The sequence below is a fragment of the Bos grunniens genome, chromosome 5, assembly GCF_055505025.1.
Source record: "Bos grunniens cultivar Pamir isolate PY7600 chromosome 5, Bosgru_T2T1.0, whole genome shotgun sequence".
In the NCBI taxonomy this organism is placed as follows: domain Eukaryota; kingdom Metazoa; phylum Chordata; class Mammalia; order Artiodactyla; family Bovidae; genus Bos; species Bos grunniens.
Window position 1 is genome coordinate 57,350,099 of NC_141169.1, and position 22,306 is coordinate 57,372,404.

Genomic DNA, 22,306 nt, shown 5'->3' on the forward strand with positions numbered 1-22,306 from the left:
TTTTGCCTTCTCCTTCTGTTCCTAGAGAGGCTGAGGGGACTTAGACTTTCAGGAGGGAATTCTGTGAGCTGAGTCAGAGGAGGAAAACAGGTCAGAGGCTAAACCCAGCTGCCCAAGGTAACACAGCCAGTTGGAAGCAGAGCTGGGTTTGAAGTCAGGTGACTTGATTTCACTGTGTTCCTTTTATAAGAACAATGAATCCAGGTCCCAGAGATAAATAATATAAATGTAAGAAAATGGCTGTGATCCATGAAATCTGGGATGTAAGGGTTCTACATGTATGGGAGTAGAGGTGGGGAGGGGAGTTGTGGCTGGAAGGAAATAAAAAAGAGTAGGAAAACCAGGAAAATGAGATTGGGTAAACTACTGTCATCCTTAAAGGGTTGTTTTGCAAGTGCAAAGTCATATGGTAGAAATGGGTCAAGTGTATTAAAAAAATAAAAAACGTGTTGGGGCCAGAATTTATATTAATAGTAGTCACCAAAGAGAATGAACAGGATAAGCCTGAGGACCCCATGCCAGATAGCCTGGAGCCTGACTGGCCACCCAACATCATATGTGTTCTTAATTCCTCCTGTCTGAACACTAGCCAGATTCTAGTTTCACCCTAGCCTCTGGGTGTCTGTCCCCTGCAAAGCCATGTGGCTGAACCTGGTAGTGTTGATGGCCTGTGCTATCTGCCCTGGTACTGAGAGAGGCAGATGGTTAGCCAACTCCAGGACAAGTTTGTCTTCATCATGGGCTGTGACTCGGCCTCAGGAACCTGCTGGCCAGGCATTGGACCTACGAGGCTTGAGGATCCTGGCAGCATGTCTGATGGAGTTTGGGGTCGAGCAGCTGAGGAACCAGACATCAGGCAGACCAGAGAAGGGAATCCAGCACGTTACAAAGACAGAGAGCAATGCTGCAGCAGCCCCGTGGTTGAAGGAGTGTGTGTGGAATACATGGTTCCTGTCTCTGTGAAGGGGAGTCCACTTGACAGCTCCAGGGAGAAGATTCCAAGGTTCTCAGGATGTGAAGTCCTACCTGTCTTCTTCACCTTACTCAGCTGACCAGAGGAGCCTCTTCCATCCCCAACCCCCACCTCCTGACCTAGAGGCTCTGTAGTTTGGGGGAGAGTTTTCCGTGATGAGAATGTGCCTTGCAGACTTCCTGTCTGGCATACCCTCCTCTCAGCAGAAGGTCTGAGTTTCTTTTCTTTTTTTTTAAATTTTATTTTATTTTTAAACTTTACAATATTGTATTAGTTTTGCCAAATATCGAAATGAATCTGCCACAGGTATACCTGTGCTCCCCAACCTGAACCCTCCTCCCTCCTCCCTCCCCATACCCTCCCTCTGGGTCGTCCCAGTGCACCAGCCCCAAGCATCCAGTATCGTGCATCGAACCTGGACTGGCAACTCGTTTCATACATGATATTATACATGTTTCAAGAAGCTGAGTGAGCAGGGTGATCAGGTCAGACTTCCTGGAGGAGATTTTGGTTGGAAGGTGCATGGCTGGCTGGGGGCAGGGCTGGAGCTGGGCTGTGTTCTCAGCCCTTGATCATGATCTTGCTGGTGACCCGTAGTCATCCTACCTGGGGCTCAGTGTCACCTAATTTTAGTGATGACACTGAGCTCTGAAGCCTTCATTAAAGAAGGTCAGAAAATTACTATGGGGTCACTTTCTCTCTTTTTTGTTTTTCTCTTTGTGTGTGTATGTTTGCTTTTTTCCACAATTTTTACGTATCATAGAGTAAGAAAGAACTATAATTTCTTTCATTCTAGAATACATGTAAAATATGATTATTGTGGAAAATGGGAAAAGTACACAGATTAAAACCTACAGTGACACCAATCACACCACGACAGATATGAACTGATAACGTTTTTCATATCCATGTTACATTCTGCCTTTAATGTGTAGTCTAATTTTCCACGGAGAAGGTAAGCAATTTTACACACATAAAAATTTCTTCAAAACAAAATAAATAATGATTAAGAATATTATACACTTTAGAATAGCACTGCTTAGTCACAAGTACATCATGCAATAAATGTAATTCGTTCCTAGATGTTATTCACTGTATTCGACATAAATGATATCATGGTAAACTTCTTTCTAACCACTTCCCTACACTCTAATCACAAGTATTAACTTGATCTTTGGTCAAATATGGTGGGAGATATACATTCCTTCAAGTGCAGGGTTGGAACTGAGCAGCAGACAGACTACATCTGTGTGCTAATAATTCTAACAGCTTGTACCCAACTCCCATGACTCTGCTCTTGGCTCTGAATTCTGTTAGGTGATTAGTCTTTAAGCTCTTGGTATTTGTCTTTGTGTCTCACAAACAGGTTCCATGAATCTGGGTAACCTGTGAACTGCGGGTAAAGGGGCAGAGTGGCCTCCTGTGGGTGGGAGGAGAGGGTGGATTTTTCTAGGGCAAAGTATATCAATTTAGGGGGAGGCAGGTTAATAGAGGCAGGTGTGTGCCCCTGACAGACTACGCTTGAATCCCCAGATTCCTATAGAAGTAAGCTCAGTTTTGATGTGGTTGTTTCAAGGCCAGGCCTAGAGGTCAATACCACCTATCAACAAGTTCCCCAAACCTGAGGTGTCAGGTCTGTTCTACCAAACGAATCTGCACTCAGCCTTTACTCACCTTTTTGTTTTTGTCTTTTATCCATGTTTCTTTTCTTCCTCTGCCTTCTTCATTGTCCCTCTCTGTTTTCCTCTCTTTCCCTCATATTAGGTGTTGTGCACTCACTCCTGAAGGTTTCAGGTGATCTGAAAATGCAAGGGAATATTTATCAGGACTGCAAAGACAACATGAACATGGCCCCACCCATCAGAACAAGACCAAGGTTCCCCCTCAGTCAGTGTCTCCCATCAGGAGGCTTCCATAAGCTTCTTATCTTCATCTCTCAGAGGGCAGACAGAATGAAAACCACAATCACAGAAAACTAATCAAACTGATCACATGGAACACAACCTTGTCTAACTCAATGAAACTATGAGGCATGCCCGTGTAGGGCCACCCAAGACAGATGGGTCATGCTGGAGATTTCTGACAAAATGTGGTCCACTGAAGAAAGGGAATGGCAAACCTCTTCAGTATTATTGCCTTGAGAACCCCATGAACAGCATGAGAAGGCAAAAAGATAGGACACTGAAAGATGAACTTCCTAGGTCAGTAGGGGCCCAATATGCTACTGGCGAAGAGTGCAGAAATAATTCCATAAAGAATGAAGAGACAGAGACAAAGTGAAAACAACGCCCAGCTGTGGATGTGATTGGTGATGGAAGTAAAGTCCGATGCTGTAAAGAACAATATTGAGTAGGAACCTGGAATGTTAGATCTATGAATCAAGATAAATTGAAAGTGGTCAAAAGGAGATGGCAGCAGTGAACATCCACATTTTAGGAATCAATGAACTAAAATGGACTGAAGTGGGTGAATTTAACTCAGATGACCATTGTATCTACTATTTTGAGCAAGAATCTTTTAGAAGGAATGGGAGTAGCCCTCATAGTCAACAAGAGTCAGAAATGAATTACTTGGGTCCAATCTCAAAGATGACAGAATGAACTCTTCGTTTCCAAGGCAAACCATGTGATATCACAGTAATCCAAGGCTATGCCCCAGCCAGAAATGCTGAAGAAGATGCATTTGAATAGTTCTATGAAAACCTACAGGACCTTCTAGAATGAACACCCAAAAAAGAAGTCTTTTTCATCACAGGAGACGGGAATGCAAAAGTAGGAATTCAAGAGATACATGGAGTGACTGGCAAATTTGGCCTTGGACTACACAATGAAGCAGGGCAAAGGCTAACAGGGTTTTGCCAAGAGAATGCACTGGTCATAGCAAACATCATCTTCCAACAACACAAGAGAAGACTCTACGCATGGACATCAACAATTGGTCAATACCGAAATCAGATTGATTATATTCTCTCGGTATATAGATAGTTGTGAACCATGAAACCAGATGTGTAAGGGTTCTAATGTATGGAGGTGGGGGTGGAGAGGAGAGAATTGGGTAGAGGGAAACTGGGAGGAGAGGGAGGACCAGGCTTAGGTGGTTGGGAAAACTATTGTCATCCGTAAGAAGTTGTGTTGAAAATACAATGGCTTCGATTAGAAATGGGGTAACTGTACCAAAAAGCGTTGTAGTGAGAAGGAAAAAAGAGGAATGAGTGTTTCTCTTTTCCTTTCCTGAGAACAAAGAAGATAAAACAGTAGCAGGCCTCAACATTCCTAGCTTTTTTTTCACTTTAACTGTTTCTAACCCTGTATGTCCGTAACTAAGGTTGCTTTTCTGCCCCAAATTCATTAGGAGCTACAATTCACATGTTTCCTTTGACTCTATGCTAAATACATCCCCTACTTGCTGTTTACCCTTACAACATCCTTCCCCTTGTAGTTCCATATCAGAAAGAAGGCCACAGAGCTACCGAACTGCCAGACTCAATTACTGGGTTATTGACACTAGTTCATGACTATCTTTGAAGTAATGCATGAGGAGGAAATCAAGATCCTATCGCCTTTGTTGCTCATCACTGACTCCTGACTGTGAGCCCTTGCCTTACGTAAGCCCCTACACTCCTCATCGAAGAAAGCAATGGCAACTCACTCCAGTACTCTTGCCTGGAAAATCCCATGGGCGGAGGAGCCTAGTAGACTGCAGTCCATGGGTTCACGAAGAGTCAGACACAACTGAAGTGACTTAGCAGCAGCACACTCCTCATGGAGTGGGAGTGGGAGGGCACAGTACTTGAGGCATGAGCCTACTGTGTTCCCCTCTCCATTGGCTGAGAGTAAAAGCCGCCTTTCTATTTCCTCTAAATTCTGTCCGTATTTTTCATTCGGCTTCTGTGGACAGAGAAGGCCAAATTTTGGCCGGCAACAAGAGTATGCTTTGGGGTTCGAGTCAGTAATACTCACTGAAGAGGATAAACAGGAAAATCTTGAAAACTCCTTGCCAGAGAGCGTGGAAGCTGGTTGGCCAGTCATAATCCTGTGTTCCTAATTCCTCCAGTCTGATCACTAGTTAGTCTATTCCACCCCAGCCTGCGTGTGTCTGTCCCTGGCAAAGCCATGTGGCTTTATCTGGTGGTCCTTGTCGTGCTGTACTACCTCCTGCGCTGGTACCGGGAGAGGCAGGTGGTGAGCCACCTCGAGGACAAATTCGTCTTCATCACGGGCTGTGACTCAGGCTTTGGGAATCGCCTGGCCAGGCAGCTGGACCAGAGAGGCTTGAGGGTCCTGGCTGCGTGTCTGACAGAGCAGGGGGCCGAGCAGCTGAGGAACCAGACATCAGACAGGCTGCAGACGGTGATCCTGGACATCACCAAGACTGAGAATGTCACTGCAACCACCAACTGGGTCAAGGAGCGTGTAGGGGACAGAGGTAACACCCAGATTTCTTGTTTGTTTACTTCTCTCTGTGTGAGGGCACTGGTTGTCAGCTCCCTGGGGAAGATTCCAAGGCATTTTCCTGGATTTGAAGTCCCACCTGTCTTCACCTCACCCAGCTGACCAGCGGAACCTCCTCCACTCCCCACACCCACCACCTGACCTTGAGGATCTGCAGTTTGGGGAGAGATTTCCCTGATGAGACTGTGTTCTTGCAGACTACCCGTCTGGTGTCCCCTCCTTTCTCAGCAGAAGGTCTGGGTTTCTTGCTGCTGAGTGAGCAGGGTGATCAGGGTGGACTTTCTGGAGGAGGAGTGGAGGAGGAGTCTGGCTGAAAAAGTGCTTGAGGTGGGGGAGGGGGGCGTGGTTGAGGGGCTGGAGCCCAGGACTGGAACTGGGCTGTGGTCTCAGCTGTTGATCATGTTCTTGCTGGCTACCCATTGCAGTACCTTTTGGGTTTAAATGTCACCCGTTTGGGGGGATGACACTGTGCTCTCAAGACTTGTCAGAAAAAGTCAGAAATCTACTATGGGGTCACTTCCGCTCTCTCTGTCTCTTTTTTCAGTTTTTCTTCTTCTGCATTTTCTTTTTATTACAATCGTCCCAAGTTTTGAAAGGGAAGAAAAGAACTTTAATTTCTCTTATCTTACTACATGATCATTGTGGAAACTCAGGAAAGTGTAGGGATTAAGACCAAACACTCTGAAACAAGTTCCTCCCCCCAAAATAAGTAATGTTAACATTTTGAGGTACATAGTCTTCTGTTTTCATGTGTTAGTATCTTTTTCTTTCCTCTGAATAAGTATATGTAGATTTAGAACATTTCAAAAATTTCTTCAAAAACATCATAGGTTATGATTGAGAAAATACTATACTTTTAAATAGCATTACTTATGAAAAAGTACTTTATGGTATGATACATAATCATTTCCTACCTTTTATTCACCATAAATGATAACTCAATAAACGTCTTTTTACCCAAGTCCCTACACTATAACCATGTATATCGATTATGTCTCTGATAGCAAACGGTTGAAGAATATTCTTCCTACAAGGTAGCCGTGTTTCTGAGCAGAGGAGGAACTCAGCTCTCTGTGGATATTTCTGGCAGTCCTACCCCAGCAACCCTGAATGCCTGCTCTTGCTGCCCTGAGGCTTCTGGTTACTGTGTTTACCCTAAATAAAACCTTGAGATTGTCTCCATTCGTCCCACCCTCTCCTTCCCCACTGTGTTCACAAGTCTGTCCTCTATGTCCCTGTCTCCACTGCTGCCCTGCTAATGGGCTCATCAGTACCAATATAAATTACCGTATGTCAAGTGGGAAGCCAGTGGAAATTTGCTGTATGATGCAGGGAGCTCAGATCAGGTGCTTGGTGACCACCTAGAGGGAGGGGATAGGATGGCAGGTGGGAGGGAGCTTCAAGAAGGGAACTTTTGTATACCCATGGATGATTCACACTGAAGTATCGCAGAACCAGCACAATATTAACCTTCAATTAAAGAAATTATCTTTCAATGAAAACTTAGGAAAAAAAAGAGCAAAAAAAGAAATCCTTAGGATTGTGCCTTTGATTCCCGCAGCGTAGTTTCCTTCAAGCTGGTGAATCTTTCCCGAGGAGATGGGCTAGAGTGATCTCTTATATGAGTGGGAGGACAGGTAGGGTTTTCTAGGGTAGAGGGTGAACTCTGTGTTCTGTGGGTGATGGGTAAAGAGAGGGAGCCCAGCCTCCCCTCCAAATACCCCATGTAATCCCCCAGATTCCTACAGAGACATGACTCAGTATTGATGGGGGTGTTTCAAGCCCAGGCTCTAGAGGTCAATACTAGGCCTATCCACAATTTCCCTCCAAACCAGGATTCAAGTCTTATTTATCCACACAATCTGCATCCATACTATACTCATATTTGTTTTTGTCTTTTATCCAATGTCTCTTTTTTGTCTCTCTTGCCCTCACTCTCTCGCTGTCTCTCTCTGTTTCCCTCTCTTTCCCTTATATTAGCTGTTAACCACTCAGTCCTGGGGGGTCAGAAAATCTGAGCAGCTAGGGAATATTTATCATGTCTGCAAAGAGAACAGGGACTGTGAAAGACACAACTTCACCCTCTGAGTTAGAGACTGTAGACACACAAGTTTTCCTCAAGCTCAATACTTCCCTTCATCAGCTCTGGGGTGCTAGTTCCTTGTCACCAGGCAGTAGGCGGGGTGTGAAGACTGAGTCAAGAGGGAGCACACCTTCTGTCCTCCCACTGCTCACAGGGTCTGGACTCTCCAAACCCCCAGGAGCATGTTGGTCTCTGCTCCCACCCCTCTCCTAAAGTCCTTCCGGGTTGGAGGGTGAATGGTACCATGGCCCAGTCCTCTCTCCTGGGCCCAGCACACTGTTGTCCTTTTGTCCTCACTCTTCCCAGGTCTCTGGGGTCTGGTGAATAATGCTGGCATTTGCACACCCACGGCACCCAACGAGTGGCTGACCAAACAGGACTTTGTGAAGGTTCTGGATGTGAACCTGTTGGGGGTGATTGACGTGACGCTGAGTCTGCTGTCCCTGGTGCGGAAGGCGAGGGGCCGTGTGGTCAACGTCTCCAGTGTCTTGGGCCGGGTGTCTCTCAGTCCTGCAGGCTACTGCATATCCAAGTACGGTGTGGAGGCCTTCTCAGACTCTCTCAGGTAATGGCCTGGGGTGGATGCCCTTCTGTTTTGCTTCTGTGCGCTGAGCCAGAAGCTGGGGGATGGGGGTTGGCAGGGAGTGGGGCGGAGGTTCTGCAGAGATTTTCATACATCACATATCTAATGGCTCTTCCTTCCAGGTCCCTCTCCCTTACTCTGTGTATGTCTTTCACTGGGAAGCACCTTCCTATGTTTTGCACACCCAGTTGTTCCTTGACCTGTAGAGTTTGATTCAACTTATCCTGCCTTACAGGAGGGCCCACGGTCAGAAATTATTGGAGGCACAATAATGGATAGATTTGCCTGTGCAGGCCTTCCACGTGCTCAGCTGCTGTGGTATTTAGGCTCTCGGAGCCGTGGCGGGAAGTGTACTCCTTGAAGCAATTAGTTAAGGAAGCCACCTAGTCAAATCAGTGGTAGAGACTACTGGCTGAGGAGAGAGGGTGGCTCTGATGTGTAGAAGCTCTGTCCACAGGCAGGTGGATACTCCTTAGAGGACAGAGGGGATACTGGGGTGGGAGAGGGGAGACAGGAGGCGTGCACTATGGAAAGACACAAAGTGCAATGTGGTGCTTTTTGGGGGGAGAGGAACAGGAGGAGGCGGGATTTCAGTGATGCTCTGCAGCACAGTTGGTAGGATGTAGAGCTGATGGGCATGTGGTGTTAAATAACTGGGGAAATGGTCAAACTTGGTAGAGAAGCACTAACATCACCATGAGATTCTCTCCCTGGCTTCTGCATCTCACAACTTCTGAGAGCTCCCAGCCCATCTCACCCACTCCTGTACTGGTCCCTGACTGTTCTTTCATGCTCTACTTGAACGACCTCTCAATTCCTTACCCTTTGTCTTGTCCACAGAAGGGAGCTCTCCTACTTCGGAGTGAAGGTGGCTATGATTGAGCCTGGTTACTTTGTTACCAATATGACCCAAGATGAGGGTTTTATTGGATACCTCCAGGCATTGTGGAATCGGGCCAGCCCAGAGCTGAAAGAACTCTATGGAGAAAACTTCCCTGCTGACTGTGAGTGAGCTGTGGTCCTTGGGGAGAGAAACCAACTCTTGTCTGGAAGCCTGGGTCCATCATTAATGCCTTGTCTAGTCTCAGGTCCACCCTCCAGGCTCTGAGTCCCCCCACACTATGGGGACATGAGCTCATCTCCAGGGTCCCGTGTGGTCAACTGATGACAGAAGGAAAGGATCCAGGCTTGGCAGACCAGAAGGCCAGTTTCTCTTACAATATTCTTTTATTTGGGAAAGTAACTGAAGTCATAGAGTGATGCCACCCATGGAATCATGGCAAGCTGATGTTAGAACCACCTTGTTTCAGATGCCTCAATTTCTTATTTCTAGTGTTTTTAGAGATCTTCGGATTATGTAGTATATCTACAGGATGAGCTCTAGAGTAGGCTTACTTAGTGTGGATAGAAATATGGGGGTGTTTGGACACTTTTCAGTGAAATCAATTGATTTAATATGGAGGATGATTTTGGGAGAAAAAGGAATTTTTAGAAACTTTGAAGTTGATCTGGAATTGGGAGGGTTGGAAAATGAGAATAACTTAGATGGTGTCTCCTTCTGGACAGTCTTGAAGACATTGAGTTTACTGAAACCACGGTGGACTCAGAATCTGTCCTTGGTGACCGACTGCATGGAGCACGCCCTGACTGCCTGCCACCCCCGCACCCGATATTCAGCTGGCTGGGATGCCAAGTTCATCTACCTCCCCATGAGCTACCTGCCCAGCTTCCTGGTGGATCTCATAGTGTACTGCTATTACCCTCAGCCTGCTAAGGCCCTGTAACCCAAGACTGGGGTGCATGATAGGGGATAGTTGGGTGCTGGGTGGAGATAGGGTGTATGGGGGAGGGAAATAGAGTGGACAGGAGGCTTCTCATATCCCCAGGACACCCATCTCACCTTGCTTGCCACCTCCACCCCAGGCTTCTCTTGGGACATTGCTTAGGATTCAGAGGTATTACAAAGAAAGACACAGGTTTTGTGGCTGAGGATCTTGAGTCAGGAGTTCAGTCTCCCTTTTGTTCCTTGTGCCTTATGACCCACATCCAGCTGTGCAAAGCCATATTTTGGGGAGGGTATGAGTCACTGGGGGTTCCAGTCCCCCTTGCTTTGCCTGTGTCCACCTCTTCACAGTATCTTTGCTATATCCAGTCTCCTTCTTCCCCAGGATAGAAATGGGCAGGGGAGATAAAGGCCTTCTGGTAAATGCCTGAAGGTATCTGTTGACAGTGGAAGGTGACCAAGCCTGACCCATCAGCCTAGTGCCAACTCAGTAAACCTCGGCCAGAATAGGATCCTGAAGAGGAAATAAAGGCAAGAATTTCCATTGATTATCTTTTTCCTCAAAATTATAGTAGAACATTTCAACTACTCGAATGCATGCCAGAGCTTCATGCTTAATCTGAAGACTCCTGATTTTCAATTTATTATTTATACACACACATACATAGCCAGTCTCACAAAACCAACTAATATCAAATAAAGCGTCATTGATTCACTTTATGCCTTGGGCGTATGTGTTCAGGAAGTTTGGACTCATCCCCAGGACTCCTCTCCAGAATGTAGAGAGCTTGTGAGGTTACTAGGCCCTGGTCATCCTGCTGGTCCTACAAGTGGTGGGGGCAGGGCTTCACTGAGATGGGTTCCATGGGCAACTGTGTGGACTGTCACTCAAGGGCCCTATCTCAGACAAAACAGAATAGCAAATGCATTGAAAACAAAGTGCAGTGGATAATAACCTGCAGGTGGCAGAGGTTTAAACCCTGGTCCGTGATGATTCCACATGCCACAGAGCAACTAAGCTCATGTGCCACCACTACTGAGTATGGGTTCCTAGAGCCCTTGAGTCACAAATACAGAGCCCGTGTGCTATAAGTACTGATGCCCGTGGGCCTGGAGCCTGTGCTCCACAAGGGAAACCACAGCAATGAGAAGCCCATGCACCTCACCAACAAGTAGCCCCTGCTCCCTGCAACCAGAGAAAACCCATAGAAAGCAAGAAAGATCTAGATCAGCAAGAAAAACAAGTGCAATGCACACCATCCTGAGCCCTCAGCCTGGACATTCAGAGATCCCCAATCCTCCCCTTCCGGAATGCCTTCCCTGGGGGCAGAGCCAGGTCTGGTCTGATGGACATGAGCAGCGGCTGGAACCCGTGCCAGAGTCCACACAGCACCCACCAGGCAGTCTTCCTCTTCCTCCCCTTGGCCGTCCTGGTGGTTTTGGAGATAAGGTTCAGTGACTCCCCACCACGAATATCATCTCTTCCCAGAATCAGACACTTAGGACCTGAAGGCAGGCTTTGTCTGTCCATTCTGGAAGCTCACTCCAATAGGGGGACAGCAGACAGGTGGGGCTGCAAACAAGGTTGCACAATTAGCCCTCACTCGTGGCCCCTTCCAGCCCCTTTTGTTACCTAAGCCTCTCTCTCTTCGGAGGACTCATCCTGGGTGGAGATGAGTGGATGGGTGTGGAATGCCCTGTGTCTTGACTGCGGTCCTCTTGAGACTGGGAGAGTGCCACCAGGGGATGACAGCCCTGCTCCCGAGCGTGTAGGCTTGACAGCTGCTGACTTGGAATGTGGCCACCCTGCAGCACCCAGGACAAGGATGCAGAGATTTTTGTCAGTGAGTCTCCCTGAAAGATTTCTAGTTCTGGGCCTTGCAACTCCCAGGTGAGTGAGAGTCACCCCAGCCTCCTGTCTCTTCCTGCTCTCTTCCGACCTCCCTGTGGTTGTTCCCAGCCTGAAGCTCCTGAGACCCCCACAACCACCGTATTACTTTCAGGATTCACGAAAGGAAAGCTGATCGTGTGGGGGCTGGGATGTGTCTGGTGCATGGCCCCTTGGGAATTTATGGTTGAAGAAATTCGTGTTCACTGAGAAAAAAATCTCCTGTTTCTTTCAAGTAATAAAGTCATGACTCTACCCCTTAGTAGGGTTTGTGTTTGTCTAAGATTTTCATGGCTCCCTGGCTTCCTGCCAGTTTCCAGGGCACATCGTTCATCCTTAATTGTCTCTGCATTACTATTACCAATTCCCACCTGAGGGACAAAAATTTCAGAAAGACAGTCTGCCCCTTGCAGGTAGCTGCTGCTTCTAAGTCACTTCAGTCGTGTCCAACTCTGTGCGACCCCATAGACGGCGGCCCACCAGGTCCCCCCTCCCTGGGATTCTCCAGGCAAGAACACTGGAGTGGGCTGCCATTTCCTTCTCCAATGCATAAAAGTGAAATGTGAAAGTGAATTCATTCAGTTGTGCCTGACTCTTAGCGACCGCATGGACCACAGCCTACCAGGCCCCTCCGGCCATGGGATTTTCCAGGCAAGAGTACTAGAGTGGGGTGCCATTGGCTTCAGTTCAGTTCAGTTCAGTTGCTCAGTCGTGTCTGACTCTTTGCGACCCCATGAATCGCAGCACGTCAGGCCTCCCTGTCCATCACCAACTCTCTTCACTCAAACTCATGTCCGTAGAGTTGGTGGTGCCATCCAGCCATCTCATCCTCTGTCGTCCCCTTCTCCTCCTGCCCCCAACCCCTCCCAGAATCAGAGTCTTTTCCAATGAGTCAACTCTTCACATGAGGTGGCCAAAGTATTGGAGTTTCAGCTTTAGCATCAGTCCTTCCAAAGAACACCCAGGACTGATCTCCTTTAGAATGGACTGGTTGGATCTCCTTGCAGTGCAAGGGACTCTCAAGAGTCTTCTCCAACACTACAGTTCAAAAGCATCAGTTCTTCGGTGCTCAACTTTCTTTACAGTCCAATTTTCACATCCATACATGACCACTGGAAAAACCATAGCCTTGACTAGGCAGACCTTTGTTGGCAAAGTAATGTCCCTGCTTGCCTTCAGTAACCTGAAATTCTGAATCTGTCTTCCTCTCAGAGTTTGTTGACTGCTGGGATGAGCTCCAGGGGCATCTGAGCCTCTGTGTCCTTGGGGAAGCCTCTCCTTCCACCCATTGCCCGTCATTTTTCCTGACTTGGCAGTCACAGCTGTGATAAACGTGGGTGATGAAAGTGATAAACGCACTGACCCCAGCTCCTTCTGTCCCTGTCCCTCTCACCAGCTCCACGGCCCTGGTGGCTCACCCCTTGTTCCTGGATGATATCCCCCCTCCACATAGATGTTCTGGGGTCTAGTCTTGGGTCCTTTCTTCAGTCCCCCGAGGGGTCAGCTTCCTTCTCCTCTCCACCATCACCCTTATAGAAGCTTACTTAATTTCAAATTTGGGGGGTTTACAGCCCTCCCTGCTTAGGGGAGGCAAACACTCCGCATCCCGTGGTCCCTGTACAAAGTTGTCTCTACTCTCAGTCTTTTCTCAGTGCCTGAGAGTATGGATTCTGGGTGTGTGCTGGGCAGGGTCTGAGCACCTGAGGCACAAAGGGCAATGGAGCCGGGTACCCAGGTCTGTGAGCAGGGCATTTTCATGGAATACAAGGGCCACAACTGTTACAGCAACTTTGTGTGAGTCCTTCCAACATCCGTCCCAGCATCTGGGAGAAGTTTCACCATTGTCTGTATCCCTGCGTTCCCTTTGAGTCCCCTCTCTTTGCCTCAGACACACCCACTGCTCTTCTGAACATCTTTCTGGTCCAGAGAACCACTTCATCAGGAGAGAACTTACTCTGTTTTGCTTTCTCCTTGTAATCCTAGAGAGGCAGAACTTAGTCTTTCAGGAGGAAATTCTGTGAGCTGCTCCAGAGGAGGAAACCAGATCAGAGGCTAAGCCAGCTGCCCAGGGCACACAGCTAGTTGGCAGGAGAACTGGGTTTTGAAGCCATGTGTTTATTTTAAGTGTATCTCTTTGTAAAACTATTCATGAGATTTGGAGACCCAAGTCACAGGCTCCAATAAGAAAACGGGAAGAATTTAGTTGTGAACCATGAAACCTGGCATGTAAGGCTTAAAATGTGTGGTCATGGGGCTGAAGAGAGCAGAGCAGAGAGAAACAGGCATGGATGGAAGGACCAGCAAAAAGTAACTGGGGAAAGTATTGTCATCCCTGAGAGGCTGTGTTAGAAATGCAATGGTGTCTATTAGAAATGGGTTAATGTACTAAAGAGAATGCACTATCATTAGAGTCAGTCATACTCAATAAGGAGGGTGAACAAGAAAATCTTGAGAACACCACGCTGGAGAGCCTAGAGGCTGACTGGCCAATAATAATTGTGCATGTTCTTATCTCCTCCTGTCTGAACACTAGCCAGACTCTAGTTCACCCCCTCCTGTCTGTGTTTGTCCTCTCACCATGTGACTGTAGCTGGTGGTCCTCCTGGGCCTGCTGTACCTCATGTGCTGATACCAGCAGAAGCTGGCGATGAGTACGTCTGGGACAAGTGCATCTTCATCACAGGCTGTGACTGGGGCTTCAGGGAACTGCTAGCCAGGCAGATGGACCTGCGTGTCTTGAGGGTATTGACTGTGTGTGTGTGTGCCGGAGCAGAGGGTGGAGAAACTCAGGAACCAGAGGTCTGAAGGCTGGCAATGGTGATCCTGAACTTCGCCAAGACAGAAAGCATCACTGTGGCCACCCAGTAGATTAAGGAGCATGCAGGGGACAGAGGCACCATCCAGATTTCTTTTGTTTATTTCTTCTTTCTCTCTGAAGAGGAGACCCTTGACAGCAACCAGGAGAGTTTCAAGGTGTTTTCCAGAAGTTGAAGTCCTACCTGCCTTTACCCACCAGATGAGCACAGCCTCTTCCTACCCCCTCCCCCATCTTCTGATCTCGAGGCTCTGCAGTTTGGGGGACAGATTTCCCTGATAAGAATGTGTCCTCGCAAGACTTTCTGTCTGGCATGCCCTCCTCTCTCAGCAGAAGGTCTGGGTTTCTTGCTGTTGTGTGAGCAGGGTGATCAGGGCAGACTTTCTGGAGGAGGGGTGGAGGCAGGGACTCTGGCTGGAAGGCTTCATGGGTGGCTGGGGCAGAGCTGGGGCTGGTCTGTGTTCTCAGCCCTTGATCAAGTTCTTGCTGGTGACCCAGATTCTCCTGACTTGGGTTTAAATGTCACCCATTTTCAGTGATGACACTGAATCTCAGGAGTTGTCTAAGGAAGGCCTGTAAACTACTGTGGAGTTACTTGCTCTATTTTTTTTTTCCCCCTGAATGTGTAAATCTACAATTGTGCCTATTTTTTATGGGAGAAAGAAAGAACTTTAATTTATCTAAGTATAGATTTAAAACATGACATGTGGACCATGAGAATAGTATGTGGATGAAAACCAAATTACCCCAAATCCTACCATGCACAGACAAGTGCTCATAACATTTTGACATACATGATATTACATTTTGGACTCAGTCTGTATCCTAATTTTTCACTGAAAGAATGTGAACAATTTTACAGGTAATAAAAATTTCTTAAAAACAAAATAAATAATGATTGAGAACATTGTATTTTTTAATTTATTTATTTTTAATTGAAGGATAATTGCTTTACAGAATTTTGCTCTATTCTGTCAAACCTCAACATGAATCAGCCATAGGTATATATATATCCCCTCCCTTTTGAACCTCCCTCCTGTCTCCCTCCCAATCCCACCCCTCTAGGTTGATACAGAGCCCCTGTTTGAGTTTCCTAATCCATACAGCAAATTCCCATTGGTTATCTATTTTACATATGGTAATGGAAGTTTCCATGTTACTCTTTCCATACATCTCACCCTCTCTTCCCTTCTCCCCCTGTCCATAAGTCTAGTCTCTATGTCTGTTTCTCCATTGCTGCCCTGTAAATAGATTCTTCAGTACCATTTTTCTAGATTCTGTATGTATGTGTTCAGTTCAGTTCAGTCGCTCAGTCGTGTCCAACTCTTTGCGACCCCATGAATCACAGTATGTCAGGCTTCCTTGTCCATCACCAACTCCTGGAGTTCACTCAAATTCATGTCCATAGAGTCAGTGATGCCATCCAGCCATCTCATCCTCTGGCGTCCCCTTCTCCTCTTGCCCCCAATCCCTCCAAGCATCAGAGTCTTTTCCAATGAGTCAACTCTTCGCATGAGGTGGCCAAAGTACTGGAGTTTTAGCTTTAGCATCATTCCTTCCAAAGAAATCCCAGGGCTGATCTCCTTTAGAATGGACTGGTTGGATCTCCTTGCAGCCCAAGGGACTCTCAAGAGTCTTCTCCAACACCACAGTTCAAAAGCATCAATTCTTTGGTGCTCAGCCTTCTTCACAGTCCAACTCTCACATCTATACATAACCACTGGAAAAACCATAGCCTTGACTAGATGGACCTTTGTTGGCAAAGTAATATCTCTGCTTTTCAAGCATCTTTTAATTTCATGGCTGAAATCACCATCTGCAGTGATTTTGGAGCCCAGAAAAATAAAGTCTGACACTGTTTTCAGTGTTTCCCCATCTAATTCTCATGAAGTAATGGAACCAGATGTCATGATCTTAGTTTTCTGAATGTTGAGCTTTAAGCCAACTTTTTCACTCTCCTCTTTCACCTTCATCAAGAGGCTTTTTAGTTTCTCTTCACTTTCTGCCATAAGGGTGGTGTCATCTGCCCATCTGAGGTTATTGTTTTTTTTCCCAGCAATCTTGATTCCAGCTTGTGCTTCTTCCAGCCCAACGTTTCTCATGATGTATTCTGCATATAAGTTAAATAAGCGGAATACAATATGTATCTTTCTCTTTCTGACTCACTTCACTCTGTATAATAGATTCTAGGTTCATCCACCTCATTAGAACTGACTCAAAGGTGTTACTTTTTATGGCTGAGTAATACTCCATTGGAAGGAAAGTTATGACCAACCTAGATGGCATATTCAAAAGCAGAGACATTACTTTGCCAACAAAGATCTGTCTAGTCAAGGCTATGGTTTTTCCTGTGGTCATGTATGGATGTGAGAGTTGGACTGTGAAGAAGGCTGCTGCTGCTAAGTCACTTCAGTCGTGTCCGACTCTGTGTGACACCATAGACGGCAGCCCACCAGGCTCCCCTATCCCTGGGATTCTCCAGGCAAGAACACTGGAGTGAGCGCTGAAGAATTGATGCTTTTGAACTGTGGTGTTGGAGAAGACTCTTGAGAGTCCCTTGGACTGCAAGGAGATCCAACCAGTCCATTCTGAAGGAGATCAGCCCTGGGATTTCTTTGGAAGGAATGATGCTAAAGCTGAAACTCCAGTACTTTGGCCACCTCATGCGAAGAGTTGATTCATTGGAAAAGACTCTGATGCTGGGAGGGATTGGGGGCAGGAGGAGAAGGGGATGACAGAGGATGAGATGGCTGGATGGCATCACTGACTCGATGGATGTGAGTCTGAGTGAATTCTGGGAGTTGGTGATGGACAGGGAGGCCTGGTGTGCTGTGATTTATGGGGTCGCAAAGAGTCGGACACGACTGAGCGACTGAACTGAACCAAACCGAATACTCCATTATGTATATGTACCACAATTTCTTTATCCATTCATCTGTCAATGGACATCTAGGTTGCTTCCATGATCTAGCTATTGTAAAAAGTTTTGCAATGAACAGTGGGGTACATGTGTCATTTTCAACCCTGATTTCCTCAGGGTATATACCTAGGAGTGGGATTGCTGGGTCATGGTGATTTTATTCCTAGTTTTATAAGGAATCTCCATACTGTCTTCCATAGTAGCTGTATCAATTTACATTCCCACCAACAGTGCAAGAGTGTTTCCTTTTCTCCACACCCTCTCTAGCATTTTTGATGCTGCCCTTTTTGATGACTGGCCTTTTAGGCTTTTTGATGATGGCCATTCTGACCCGTGTGAGGTGATTGTAATTTTGATTTGCATTTCTCTAATAATGAGCGATGTTGAGCATCTTTTCTTGTGTTTGCTAGCCATCTGTATGTCTTCTTTGGAGAAATGTCTGTTTAGGTCTTTTCCCCACTTTTTCATTGGGTTGTTTGTTTTTCTGGGATTGAGTTATATGAGCTGCTTCAATACTTTGGAAATTAATCCTTTGTCAGTTGTTTTATTTGCTATTATTTTCTCCCATTCTGAGGGTTGTCTTTTCACCTTCCTTACAGTTTCCTTTGTTGTGCAAAGCTTTTAAGTTTAATCGGGTCCCACTTGTTTACTTTTGTTTTTATTTACATTACTTTAGAAAGCGGGAGGATCTTGCTTTGATTTATGTCATCGAGTGTTCTGCCTATGTTTTCCTCTAAGAGTTTTATCCTTTTTGGTCTTAAATTTAGGTCTTTAATCCATCTTGAGTTTATCTTTGTGTATGGTGTTAGGAGGTGTTCTAATCTCATTCTTTTACATGTAGCTCTCCAGTTTTCCCAGCACCATTTATTGAAGAGGCTGTCTTTGCCCCAATGTATATTCTTGCCTCCTTTGTCAAAAATAAGGTACCCATAGGTGCATGGGTTTATTTCTGGGCTTTCTATCTTGTTCCATTGGTCTGTATTCTGTTTTTGTGCCAGTATCATACTCTCTTGATGACTGTAGCTTTGTAGTATAATCTGAAGTGAGGAAAGTTGATTCCTCCAGCTCCATTCCTCTTTTTCAAGACTGTTTTGGCTATTCAGGGTTTTTTGTGTTTCCATATGAATTGTGAAATCTTTTGTTCTAGTTCTGTGAAAAATGCCATTCGTAATTTGATAGGGATTGCACTGAAACAGTAGATTGCATTTGGTAGTATAATTTTTTTCACAATATTGATTCTTCCCACCCAGGAGCACGGAATATCTCTCCATCTGTTTATATCATCATTGATATCTTTAGTTAGTGTCTTATTATTTTCTGTGTACAGTTCTTTTGTCTCCTTAGGTAAGTTTATTCCTAGATGTTTAATTCTTTTTGTTGCAGTGGTGAATGGGATTGATTCCTTAATTTCTCTTTCTGATTTTTCATTGTTAGTATATAGAAATGCCAGTGATTTCTGTGTATTCATTTTGTATCCTGAAACTTTGCTAAATTCACTGATAAGCTCTAATAATTTTCTGATACTATCTTTAGGATTTTCTATGTACAGTATCATGTCATCTGCAAACAGTGAGAGCTTTACTTCTTCTTTTCCCATCTGGATTCCTTTTATTTCTTTTTCTTCTCTGATTGTTGTAGCTAGGGCTTCCAGAAGTATGTTGAATAATAGTGGCAATAGTGGGAACACTTGTCTTGTTCCTGATCTTAGAGGGAATGCTTTTAGTTTTTCACCATTGAGAATAATGTTTGCTGTAGGCTTATCATATGTTGCCTTTACTATGTTGAGGTAGGTTCCTTCAATGCGCATTTCTTGAAGAACTTTAACCACAATGGGTGCTGTATTTTGTCAAAGGCTTTTCTGCATCTATTGAGATTATCATATGGTTATTATTGAAGGAGGAAACAGAACAGGCTCCATCTTGAAAGCAGGACTTCATCTTGGCCCTGACTGTAGACTTTGAGCTATATGCCCAGTATCTATGGAAACGACATACCAGCTGGAAAACCAGAAACCCCCCCCCACCCCGCCCTACCCCCCCCCCCCCCCCATCCTCGGATGGAAGAGTCCCAGGGCTCTTACCTAGACTCTCCGTGGCCTAAAAGAATACCCTAATTATCTGTGTAACCGAATAGAATCATAAATTCTATTATGCTTATTGGAGTATGACCCACAGGCCTATTGATAATTGTCCACTGTTAACTACCTAGGCTTAAGGCATACGAATCACAGGTTAACTTTGATTGTATCTTCCTTTTCCTTTGTTCAGACTAGTTTCAGAGAATTTGGGGAGGTGGGTTTGAGCACGTACCCTTGGGGTATATAAGGTTTTCACAAAAACTGGTCAGAGTCCTTGGCTAAGAGGAGACTCTGCCTTGGGCCCACCGGTGTAATAAACTGCACTCCACTATCTGCATTGTCCTTCTGAGTGAGTTTGTTTCCAGGAATGCGTGGCTACAACATTTGATGCATTGGCTGGGAAACTTCTCACTTTGAAGAGACAAGTCCCATTTGGGACTACTCCGAGGCCTTGTGGCTTGAATCTTCTAGAGGAGGGAAGGTGCCTCGCCCTTCTGGAAGGATTCTGTTTCTCAACACCCAGACCTTTCAAGTTAGCAGGTAGTGGGGCAGGTAGCAGGTAGTGAGGAACTGAGCACCCAGGTGAGGAGGAACCCACCCGGCAGGGTGGAAGAGGGGGCCTGATCACCGCCCTGGGAGGGACTAGAAGGGGCACGGACCCACAGGAGCCTGAAATAGGCAGTGGCAGTGATTGCTTGGTACACAGGTTGACAAGTGTGTTAGGGCTTAGGAAGGAAATTTGTGAAGGTCATTTAGGAGGTGGTGTCCAGGCCATCTTGGGGAAAATTATTACCAAGCAATTGCCAGGGGATTTTTAGAAAAAGAAACTTGGTCTTTTTGTGCTCGTATTCTGCCCTCCCCAAGGAGATGTCCCATCTGCTGTGAAATTCTTGGTGCCCTTGGAATCATCAGGCTAGAAGGGGGATACAAAAGTGAGTATGAATTGGCTTTTCCAGAGATGGCCTGGACGTGGGATATTTAACCCATATGTGTCTTCATCCACACCTGATCCAGCCCTCCAAGGCAGAACGGACTTTCGAAGTTACGGGAGAAACAGTCTTGGACCACGTGGTGTTCTGGTTTGGCAGTGCTGACTGGCAGGTGAAGACATGCCAATCCCCCTTCTCCCACTGGGATCTGGCAGGTAAGGCCCTTCTCACCCCAATTAGGAAGGAGGAGAAATGGCAATTTAAGTGTTTCATTGAGTGGAAATATCAGAAATACATAGGGTACTGAGAACTTCATAGACAGAACGAAAAGGAAAAGTAGAAGAAGGTCCGAGAAGGTAAGCAAGATGGGGGGAAGTGAATCTAAGGCAACTGTATTGGAGTGCGTGATTAAAAATTTAAAGACGGGATTTGGAGGAGACTATGGGGTGAAGATGATGCCTAACTGCCTCCACATACTCTGTGAGGTTGAATGGCCCCCTGTGGGAGTAGGATGGCCACCAGAGAACACCACGAACTTAAAAATAGTGGAAGCAGCCTATGCAGTAGTCACAGGAGAGCCAGGACACCTGGATCAATATCCATATATTGACTCATGGCTAGGGTTAGCTCAAGACCCTCCTACTTGGACAAGGTTCTGTATCCAGAAGGGAAAGGGAAAAATATTAATGGCACAAAAATTGGCTGATGATAAAAAAGGAAATTCTACAGGATTTGGACGGGGATGACCTGACCCCTCCCCCATACTGGATAATGATGCGCCTGCCTCCCAGTACCACACCAGGACCAGAGGCCACCTTAATGCCTGATCCAGGGCCAGGTGAAGTTCCTGCAGCAGCTGCTGTTCTTCTGCCAGCTCTCCCAGAGATCATAGAGCTGCCGTTCCGGCAGGCTCCGATCCCAGCAATGGAGACCTCTGGTCAATGCCCCCAGAATTCCACCTCAGCCAGATCTCCTAGATTGTATCCTCCTCTCCCGGTGAGTACTGTTGGGAAGGGGGAAGAAAACACAGGAATTAGACAGAGGCTGTGCTCTGCCAAGGAAGAGGGGGAAAGAACCCCACTACATATGTCCCTCAGAGAGCTACAACAGCCTCCAGTTCAGGACGCATGTAGGCACTACCGTCAGCCCCTTGTAGCCTATTATTACCAGCCATTTTCCTCTACGGATATATTAAACTGGCAGAGACACACTCCACCATACTCGGGGGAGCCACAAGCCATGATTAGGCTAATGGAGACTATTTTTCAAACCCACTGCCCTAAATGGGATGACATAATCCAACTACTAGTCTCCCTTTTCAGCACTGATGAAAGACACAGGATCCTAACTGAGGCCAGAAAAAATGGTTAAGATAAATGACACCTGAGGGTACTGCAAACCTGCAGTGGTGGGCAGAACTAGCCACCACCGATGAGAGCCCCAATTGGGACTGTAACACAGAGGAAGGGAGGGGCCACCTGGAGAGATATCAGGCAGCTATTTTACAAGGTCTCAAGAGGTGGGGGACCCCCAAAACCTATGAGTATGGCAAAACCCTCCGAAATGATTCAAAGGGAAAGCAAATCACCCTTTGAGTTCTACAAAAGACTGTGCAAGGCCTGTAGACTTTGTACACCAATAGATCCAGAGCCTACTGGGTCTCACATGGTGATAAATGCAGCTTTTGTGTCTCAAGCCTACCCTGAAAATGTCAGATGGGGGGGCACCAAGTGACTCATGAACTTTTTTTTTTTTTTGACTCATGAACTTTTATACATCCCTGAATGCCTAGTACCTTTGTTGG

General features: G+C 46.2%; 2 protein-coding genes and 1 pseudogene across 3 annotated transcripts; all 3 read left to right on the top strand.

Annotated features, from left to right (window-relative positions):
* Positions 1-794: 794 nt before the first annotated feature.
* LOC147372018 (retinol dehydrogenase 16-like) lies at positions 795-10,593 on the top strand. Of its 2 annotated transcripts, none has more exons than XM_086400475.1 (4): positions 795-931; positions 4,046-4,060; positions 8,931-9,094; positions 9,657-10,017. In XM_086400475.1, the coding sequence occupies exons 1-4, from the start codon at positions 810-812 to the stop codon at positions 9,872-9,874; spliced, it is 519 nt and encodes a 172-aa protein (XP_086256601.1). In that variant the 5' UTR covers positions 795-809; the 3' UTR covers positions 9,875-10,017. The 2 variants fall into 2 exon arrangements, with proteins under 2 accessions (XP_086256601.1, XP_086256600.1); XM_086400474.1 differs by lacking the exons at positions 795-931; positions 4,046-4,060 and adding exons at positions 5,015-5,398; positions 7,814-8,072 and having other exon boundaries at positions 9,657-10,593.
* Positions 10,594-14,339: 3,746 nt separating this feature from the next.
* LOC147372019 (retinol dehydrogenase 16-like) overlaps positions 14,340-22,306 on the top strand; it is a 28,867-nt pseudogene continuing 20,900 nt past the window's right edge.
* Positions 20,868-22,097, top strand: LOC147372020 (uncharacterized). Its single transcript, XM_086403671.1, has 3 exons — positions 20,868-21,148; positions 21,231-21,498; positions 21,909-22,097. Exons 1-3 carry the CDS (start codon positions 20,868-20,870, stop codon positions 22,095-22,097), a joined length of 738 nt encoding a protein of 245 aa, XP_086259797.1.

What these genes read in the sequence shown, in the direction of transcription:
- LOC147372018 (XM_086400474.1), top strand. Translation starts at nt 5,086, where the DNA reads ATGTGGCTTTATCTGGTGGTCCTTGTCGTGCTGTACTACCTCCTGCGC. An exon ending in GGAGCGTGTAGGGGACAGAG is followed by an intron (nt 5,399 to 7,813) that starts GTAACACCCAGA and finishes CACTCTTCCCAG; the next exon opens with GTCTCTGGGGTCTGGTGAAT. An exon ending in AGAAAACTTCCCTGCTGACT is followed by an intron (nt 9,095 to 9,656) that starts GTGAGTGAGCTG and finishes CCTTCTGGACAG; the next exon opens with TCTTGAAGACATTGAGTTTA.
- LOC147372020 (XM_086403671.1), top strand. Translation starts at nt 20,868, where the DNA reads ATGGGGGGAAGTGAATCTAAGGCAACTGTATTGGAGTGCGTGATTAAA. An exon ending in GCTCAAGACCCTCCTACTTG is followed by an intron (nt 21,149 to 21,230) that starts GACAAGGTTCTG and finishes GGAAATTCTACA; the next exon opens with GGATTTGGACGGGGATGACC. An exon ending in GATTGTATCCTCCTCTCCCG is followed by an intron (nt 21,499 to 21,908) that starts GTGAGTACTGTT and finishes GCAAACCTGCAG; the next exon opens with TGGTGGGCAGAACTAGCCAC.